General features: G+C 36.3%; 1 protein-coding gene across 1 annotated transcript; it reads left to right on the plus strand.

The window, feature by feature from the left end:
- Positions 1–399: 399 nt before the first annotated feature.
- LOC107799215 (receptor-like serine/threonine-protein kinase ALE2) lies at positions 400–6620 on the plus strand. The gene is made up of 11 exons (XM_016622303.2): positions 400–1040; positions 1588–1704; positions 2218–2328; positions 2400–2612; positions 2758–2850; positions 2956–3066; positions 3162–3533; positions 4251–4547; positions 4652–5044; positions 5134–5377; positions 5696–6620. The coding sequence occupies exons 1-11, from the start codon at positions 965–967 to the stop codon at positions 6336–6338; spliced, it is 2670 nt and encodes an 889-aa protein (XP_016477789.1). The 5' UTR covers positions 400–964; the 3' UTR covers positions 6339–6620.
- The last annotated feature ends 2902 nt before the right edge of the window (positions 6621–9522 follow it).

The raw sequence follows: 9522 nt of genomic DNA on the forward strand, positions 1-9522 counted from the left end.
TAATCATGAGATAAAAATATAGCACCGTCTTATCCCTTGTTTGATTACTAATCCTGAAATAAGTTATTCTGGGAATAAAAATAGTACCAGAATAATTTATACCTGTTAGAAGATAGAATAGTAACTCCAGAATAAGTTATCACAATATAAAATACTACAATTGACAATTTTAAAATTAATACAATATACCAAACAATCAATAAAAAATAATATTAAAATAATTAATGCCAGCATAACTTATTTTCAAACCAAACAACCAAAAGCTAACATAGGCTCAAATAAATAAAGCCGGTGGAAGGGGAGTAGGGTTGGGTGGGGGTTCCACTTAAACAGTAGGTCAACAATTTCAACTGAAAGATTTCAATGTTATTACTAAAATTCAACTAAACAAATCATGTCAAATGAATCCTTAGAATAATTTGGAAAAAGAATAATTCTTTTTCTGTCCCCTGTTTCTTTCATCCCCACGAGAAAAAGAAAGAAGCTTTTTTTCTCAGTTTCTCTCTTGCTTTAGCTTTAGCTTTCTCTCTCAGTATCACTGGATCAAGCTTCCAGTGTTGTACTAGTACTCTCTTTTTTTTGCTTTGATCAGTTTTAACTATCTTTAGTAACCAATTTTTTATGATTATTTCATTCCAAGAATATAAAAAAATCTGGGAGATTTGTGGTTTTATTACTACTTCCCACCTAACTTAGACAGTGTTTTTATATTTTCACCGTCACTACCTTCCTCTTCATTACTCTGATGGTTGTACTATTTTTGGGTCTCATTGCATTAGCTACATAGTACATACACTTGTATTTTTGTTGTCCCTTTAACATATAATCATGTTTTCTTCTAACCACATTGTACGAATTAGTACAGTATTCATTCAAATTCTTTTTTTTTCTTGAAAATTCCTGCTTGATAGACCAATGGATGGTCTTGTAATTTGATCATTTGGGTTTATTTTTGAGGAGGGAGATGGGGTTTCTGCAGAGTTTCACGTTACTGAAATTATTGGTGATTCTATGTGGTTTTTCAGTCAAACTATCTGCAGGTACTATACTGTGATCACTAAGTCTGTATTGAATTTGAAATCCATGCATTTATTTCAACTATGCTTATATTTCTGGTTTAATTTTGTTGATCGTGTGTTAATAATACGATTCTTGATTGTTTGAGCAACGGTTTGGATTTTGAGTATGTTCCTCTAAGAAAGAGAGTTAGGATGGGTGATTGTGCTTGTTGTAGTCAGACGAAGATTCAGAATTTAAACTTGATAGGTTCAATGGTATGATGTTCATAATACTGAGCTCATTGTACGTAGTCCATGTTCTGTATCGTAAATACAGGGTTCAATTGAATCTGTTGTTCAAAAGCACCATCTGCCTCTCATTGTAGTCAAATCTTTCATTTCGAAATATCAAAGGAAATAGATTAAGAAGTAGGAATAAATGCAATGCATGACTCTAGGAAGTAGGATATGAAGTTATGATCTATCTTTATATGAGTACTCTTTTCATTGAGAATTTGTTTAGTGTTGGAATAATGAATCAAATTGAGAGAGTTCCCAAGAGCTACTAAATATCTTTACACCATTGCAGGATTCGACCTGCTTTCACTTAAAACTGCTGCTTCTGCATTTTTCAAATTCAAGGACGGAAGACTTGATCTTGGTTTTCATAGGAATATGGGATCACGTCTATCCCTCCTACAACAAGGTGACATTTTTTCCCTTTGTATGTGTTAGATTCACCCTCGTTTAATCTTAATATGCTTGCTATCTGGTGCTTCAATTGTCAAATTTACTGCTATTATGTTTGTCAACCAATTGAGCTGAAGTCAGTGATTACGCTGTATCCATGTATCCTTAAGCTGCCAGATCATGCTCTGACACTAGTTATTTCATGTCAACTTTAGAGATATGAACTGTATTTAGTACTGTTAGGACTAGCAAGGAAGTCGAGGATGTGCTCTTTGATTTCTTCAATTTGAGGCGTTTTTTAGTCAAGCTCCTCATATGTTGGCACTGGTGTATCTTATTTTCCTGAAGTCCGCCTAACCCTTACTTTTATGATACTGTAAAACAACATTTTGTGTGCAAGAATGTATGTCCACTTGAAAATGACAAAAGCAGTTGTCATAGCTTACTTCCTACCCTGGAAGGAATTATGTAAAATATAAAAGATATTTCCTGATTAGCATATCTTTTTTGATATGTTGTTGCATTGCAGGTTTGTCTCCTGTTCCAACTTCTAGCCGGAAGAGACATGACACATTTGCTGCTGCACCCCATCTCAAGGCCTTTCACAGTGCTCCACAACCATATCATCATCCAACTAAAGGTATTTTAAATAGCTAGAACTATTTTTTTTTTAAGGTAGCAAGACCTGATAGTCCAGATTTGGTTCTGCAGCTACTTATCGGCACAAGATCTTGGAACCATTTAACTATGCAGACACACCTTCAACTTCGCCACCTTTTAGGAATTCTGGTCGAAAGCAAATACACAGTTCCGCATCTGCGCCTTCAATCTCCTCTTTTAGGCACCATCATAAGAAACGCAAATACAGTGACTTTACGTCGGAACCACACAGTCACCTTCATCCTCCCGCTTCAAGCTGGCCAGGTGAGCTATTCCTAAAGAGAATCGCCTTCGTCTTTTAGATGGAAATAGAAATAGTAATGTATATATTTGGATGGTCGAAAGACTAGACTACTTATGTTTTTTTCCTACTCAAGTAACTATATTGTTCTCTTGTTAAAACATACAGGGCCTTCAGTCTCTCCATATAAGTCTCCCGTTCCTTCGTCAGTAAGTTGGCCACCCGTGCCATCACCAATAATGCAACCTAATCACTTGGGAAGTATGTGTATAAACTGTAATCCTAATGCATCGTCTCCTTTCTTATTTGTAATAAAAGGTAATGCTTAACCGATGCTGATCATCTGATTCTTCTTCTTGTTGCCAGTTCCCACAGCTACACCTACAATATCGCCAGTAAGTTCATCTTTAAAAGGAAAGAAACGGAGTCCACCTCCTTTGCCTGTTATGACACTGCCGCCACCACCTCCCAATCATGGTATGTAGACAAGTGACTTTAGCTTTCTTTTTTAAACCAGCTACTCTTCTAACTAATTTTCATTTGATTAAATGAAACGTTTGATCTTACAATAGATTGTAGTTCTTTGACATGCACTGAACCGTTGACGTACACACCGCCTGGATCACCCTGCGGCTGTGTATGGCCCATTCAAGTAGAAATGCACCTCAGCGTTACACTCTATACATTTTTTCCTATGGTATCCGAGCTCGCAAAGGAAATTGCTTCCGGTGTTTCACTTAACAGGAGTCAAGTGCGCATTATGGGAGCAAATGCAGTCAATCAGCAGCTTGAGAAAACGATTGTACTCATCAACTTAGTTCCTACAGATGGAAAATTTGATGCTACCACTGCTTTTACAATCTATCAAAAGTTCTGGAAGAGGGCGGTATTCATAGAAACTTCGCTTTTCGGTGCATATGAGATGGTTTATGTCCGCTATCCAGGTTGTCAATTGGTACTAGTAGTAATATCTTGATCTGATATTTGTGTATTCTACCAAGATATTATTCAAGCACTATAAACTTTCTTTTTGCCCCCCTTTTTTTGTGCACACATGTACATATTGGTATAACAATCTTAATTTGGTTAAATGGAGAGTAAATTCACAGTTTGGGCAAGCAAGATATTAGCTTATAGAGGCCATGTGTTTTGACACGGGTAACAGTCGTGCTAGGTCACTAGTCCAAGCCCTTTTTAATATGATATACTTGAACCAAACCTGGAATCATAAAATAACAGTTCGACTTTTTTCTTGTACATATGAAGAGGTACTAATATGGTAGATTGGACAAAGAGCCCTCTATTGAAATCCTTACATGATTGCATTTATCAGCTTGCTAATATTTTTTCTATAGGTCACCTCAGATTTATATCTTTTCAAACAATTTTTCCCAATTTCTGTGATGGTTTGACTATACATGTCCTTACAGGATAGCAACGGACTAATTTCCCAGGGGTATATCTCTTTTTCTGTACATAGCTTCCCATAAATAGATTAGTACGTCCGCCCAAAAGTTTTTACAATTGTTTCGTTCACTGGCTCAATTAGTTCTACTAATGCTGATTTTGCTTCTCCATTTTCTGATAACCGTTTCCCTGCATTTAATTAGTGTAATACATATTCAATTGCTTGAGTTCTTATAAAGTTGATTATTTTGCAGGGCTACCACCTTCTCCACCTTCACATCATTCAAGCACTGCTACTATTGATGATCTACCAGCCTATCCTGGCAATGAAAATAATGGAAGGAACATCAAACCTCTGGGCGTAGATGTGTCAAGAATGAGAAAGAATGGAATAGCTAGAAATATGATTATTGTGATTGTTCTTTCATCATTCACAGCCTTTATTGTGTGCATCGGATTTATTTGGCTTCTGTTGTTGAAGTGTGGATGTTGTGCTAAATCACCTGAGCAACCTTCACATATTTTAATATCCTCTCAGGGGAAAACATCAGGTAAACTCTACTGATAGAAATTGCAGATAAACTGCCCATTTGGCCTATTTTTCTTTAAGCCATTACGTAATGCGTCTTAGAACTGATGAATATGTACTAAACAGGTGGTGGTGGATCTACGCTCTTGCTAAGTAGGCCTACCTCAAAATCGCTGTCCTTCAGTTCTAGTATTTTAGCTTACACAGGAACTGCAAAAAATTTCAGTACAAACGATATAGAGAGAGCTACTAATAACTTCAACACTTCAAGGGTCCTTGGAGAAGGCGGTTTTGGACTCGTGTATAGTGGAGTCCTTGATGGTGGAAGGGAAGTAGCAGTTAAGGTTTTAAAAAGAGATGATCGGCAGGGAGGCCGTGAGTTTTTGGCAGAAGTTGAGATGCTTAGTAGGCTGCATCACAGAAACTTGGTCAAATTGATAGGTATTTGCACAGAGGAACATTGTCGTTGCCTTGTCTATGAACTTGTTCCTAATGGGAGTGTCGAATCCCATTTACATGGTTGGTACATATCTTAAAAGATGAATACACCAAAACTTATATGTCATAGTTAAATAAGGTTGAATAAGTGCATTTGGTTTCACTTTCAGGAATTGATAAAGAGGCTTCTCCTCTTGATTGGTATGCAAGAATGAAGATTGCGTTAGGTGCAGCTCGAGGATTGGCCTATCTGCATGAGGACTCGAGCCCTCGTGTAATACACAGGGACTTCAAGTCTAGTAATATCTTGCTAGAACATGATTTTACACCAAAAGTTTCAGACTTTGGCTTGGCTAGAACAGCACTGGATGAGGGAAACAGACATATCTCCACGCATGTTATGGGCACTTTTGGGTATGCATTCTTTTTTTAAGAGAAATTTCAACACTAATAAACAGAGCAGATTCAAAATTTAAATTTGATGCTATCAACCTTTATGTTCTCACCACCGAACCGATTGCATCTTTTACAATTATGGGGTTCAGCATTTAATATTTGTCAAAATTTGTGTTTTTTTTTTACATATTTATCTTAGCTCTGTATAAAGAATACCGAGCTCAGTTAAATCCATTGAAATTATATTGTGTCCACCTCTGCTAATGAGCAACATGGCAATTATTCCCAATGTATGATCTTGGCTTGTACCTAAATTTTGCTAATTATTTTTTGCAGATACTTGGCTCCAGAATATGCAATGACTGGCCATCTCCTGGTGAAAAGTGATGTTTACAGCTATGGTGTAGTTCTCCTTGAGCTCTTAAGCGGACAAAAACCTGTGGATTTATCACAGCCGTCAGGTCAAGAAAATCTTGTTGCTTGGGCTCGTCCGCTCCTGACAACAAAGGAAGGCCTAGAAACAATAATAGATCCAGCTATAGAGTCTGATAATATCACATTTGATAGTATCAGCAAGGTTGCAGCAATAGCATCAATGTGTGTACAGCCAGAAGTATCGCATCGTCCTTTCATGGGAGAAGTGGTTCAAGCCTTGAAATTAGTATGTGATGAGTTTGACGAGACACGAGAGCCCATGTCACGAAGTTGCAGCCACGATAACCTTTCCGTTGCAGAAACTTCACTAGTCCATAAATCAGTTCCAGGTTATGCTTCTCCCTTAAATGTTAAAGAGGCATCATCAGCTTCGGATTTAAAGAGTATATCAGCTAGATATGAAACACTGGAATCTGAGTCTTTTAGGAGACAATTCAACTCTGCTCCTTTGAAAATGGGAAGAAAAAGGAATTTCTGGCAACGGTTGCGAGTTCTTTCAAGTGGTAGTATGAGTGAACATAGTTATTCATCAAAGCCAAGATGAAGTCTTTTAGCAACAACCATAAAATCTTACATTATATCAGAACACAAAATTGCTGTTCTTTGTTCTGGTTCTTGGAGTTATGTTATTTTTGTCTGTAGATAGTATAAGACTTGAACCTTAAATTTTATTTTTCTTGTTTTCTTCAAGAAAATCCTGGCAGATTATATTGAGGACACCTTGATATTGAAATGCAGGATTTTTACCTCTATTTGTAAACCTCATGTAATCAAGTCAACCATTTTCATGTTATGATTATCGAGAAGAGATTTTTACATTTCTATACAACTACATTACCCTCCATACTCAAGTTTTACTATAATTACATTTTATATACCCAATTACCATTTATGTACAGTTTAAGGGAATTAATGATAATAATTAGTGTCCTAATATTACTCTAACATATCTTCCACTCCCCCATGTTTCTCTCTCCACATCCCCTCCCCCTCCCCTACGTATCTTGCACCTACCCACGATTCCACCATTGATAATCATTAAAAAGCATTGAAGCTTTGAATTCGAATTTGAGTTTTCAAAAAATATTATTTGTTTGAATTGGATGTTGTTGTAAAGAATTGAGAATTCTCTCTACGTCTCTCTCTATCTCTCAAACCCTAATTTCAGTAATGTAAAGCAAAGGAAAAGAGAGCAGCAATTCCACCATTGACAACCATTAAAAAGCTTTGAAGCTTTGAATTCGAATTTGGGTTTTCAAAAATCATTATTTGTTTGGATTGGGTGTTGTTGCAAACAATTGGGTTTATGGTTTGGAGTTTATATCTCTATTTTGAGAGGTTTTGGTGAAGATTAGACTTGGTTTTGACTGAATTTCAGATTGAAACTCGAAGAAGAAGAAGAAAACATGATATATATTATATTTACGAAATTGTAATAAAATTGTAGAAAAATTGTGTTATGTTGTTTATATATTTTTCTTTTATTTATTTAACTATTGTATGAAAGTTGAACGACATTGTATTAAAATTATATTTAAGTTGTATGATATTGTAGTTGTATATAACTGAGTAGAAATAACATATGAAAATTATAGATAAGTCGTAGATAAGTTGTATAATATATAATTAATTGTATGAAATTTGTTTTTACTATGTATAAATCAGATACAAAATATACAAAAGACATATTGTATAAAATTTGTATTTAAGTTGTATGTTATTGTAGTTGTATTTAACTTGGTAGAAATAATGTGTGAAAGTTGTAGATAAGTTGTAGATGAGTTGTAGATAAATTGTATACTATATAATTAGTTGTATGAAATTTGTTTTTACTATGTATAAATCAGATACAAAATCTACAAAAGACATATTGTATGAAAGTTGTATGTGTTGAAGTTTGGCAAAATGCCAAAGTCCCACATTGGTTGGGAGTTAAGTTTGGGGGGGATTTTTCCCCTATAAAAGAAGGCCTAATGTTTAGGATTGAAACACACCTCTCATTTGCCTTCTCATCTGTTTAAGGCATTTGTATCTTCTCTCTTTAGTATTATTTCACTTGTATTTTTGGAGTGGAATAAAATATTTGGTTGTGTCCGAGGAGTAGGCAAAATTAGCCGAACCTCGTAAATTCTGGTGTTCCCTTTATTATTGCTTTATTGTCTTATTTATTATTTGGTGGTTGTCATAATTTTTGGTATAGTAGTTGTGACTTATTCACACTCTATACATTTGGCTTCCGCAACAATTGGTATCAGAGCCAAGGTACTGTGTAAGTATGCTCTGTGGTTGCAGCATAGTCTGATCTTCCACATCAGAAAAGATTTATCTTGGTAACTGAGTCAAGGTTCTGTCTGAGTATGCTCTGTGGTTGCAGCTTAGTCTGATCTTCCACACCAGAAAGGAAATAATCTTGATTTGTGTCGTCAGCTATTAAATAATATTTGTGTCAAAGATGGGAGATAATAAACAAGAAGAATCTACATCAAGTGTCAACAATACGTCATCATTGGCATCTTCGCTTATGACAAGAATTGTGTCAAATGCGAAATTTGCGGTCGAAATATTTGACGGGTCCGGACATTTTGGGATGTGGCAAGGCGAGGTTCTAGATGTCCTTTTTCAACAAGGGCTAGATCTGGCCATTGAAGAAAAGAAACCAGATCTTATTGGAGAAGAAGATTGGAGAATTATCAACCGTGTTGCTTGCGGTACCATTCGATCCTACCTTGCTAGAGAGCAGAAATATCCATACACAAAGGAAACTTCTGCAAGTAAATTATGGAAAGCACTGGAGGATAAATTTTTGAAGAAAAACAGTCAAAATAAATTGTACATGAAGAAGAGACTGTTTCACTTCACCTATGTTCCTGGTACCACGATGAATGAACATATCACCAGTTTCAATAAGTTGGTTACAGATTTGCAAAATATGGATACAACTTATGATGATGGTGACTTGGCCTTGATGTTGTTGGCGTCACTTCCTGATGAGTACGAGCACCTTGAAACTACTCTACTCCATGGAAATGACGAAGTTTCTCTCAGAGAAATTTGTTCGGCTTTGTACAGCTATGAACAAAGAAAGCGAGAAAAACAGAAGGGCGGAGAAGGAGAAGCACTATTTGTGAGGGGTCGTCCTCAAAATCAAACGAGGACAAAGAAGGGAAGATCCAAGTCAAGATCCAGACCCAGCAAAGATGAATGTGCCTTTTGTCGAGAAAAAGGGCACTGGAAGAAAGACTGTCCGAAGTTGAAGAATAAGGCCAAACATAACAATGGAAAGGCCATTATGGATTCAAATGTAGCTGATTGTGATGATTCAGACTTCTCATTAGTTACAACAGAGTCATCAACATCATCAGACATATGGTTGATGGACTCGGCTTGTAGCTATCATATGTGTCCCAACAGGGACTGGTTCATGGAATTTCAAGAAGGAGAATATGGAGTCATCCACACAGCGGATAACAGCCCTCTTACCTCATATGGCATTGGTTCAATACGATTAAGGAACCATGATGGAATGATCAGAACATTGATAGATGTTCGATATGTACCGGATTTGAAGAAGAATCTCATCTCTGTGGGAGCCCTAGAATCAAAAGGGTTCAAAATCATTGCAGAAAATGGAGTGATGAGAGTATGCTCCGGTGCACTAGTGGTAATGAAGGCTAATCGGAAGAATAATAATATGTACCGCTATCGTGGCAGTACAGTTATTGGGACAG

Source organism: Nicotiana tabacum, chromosome 6, assembly GCF_000715075.1.
Source record: "Nicotiana tabacum cultivar K326 chromosome 6, ASM71507v2, whole genome shotgun sequence".
NCBI lineage: Eukaryota > Viridiplantae > Streptophyta > Magnoliopsida > Solanales > Solanaceae > Nicotiana > Nicotiana tabacum.

Bases quoted from the DNA above. Each gene is read 5' to 3' on its own strand.
- LOC107799215 (XM_016622303.2), top strand. From the start codon at position 965: ATGGGGTTTCTGCAGAGTTTCACGTTACTGAAATTATTGGTGATTCTA. The intron at 2,851-2,955 runs GTATGTGTATAA...TCTTGTTGCCAG, and splicing joins GCAACCTAATCACTTGGGAA to TTCCCACAGCTACACCTACA. The intron at 3,067-3,161 runs GTATGTAGACAA...ATCTTACAATAG, and splicing joins GCCACCACCTCCCAATCATG to ATTGTAGTTCTTTGACATGC.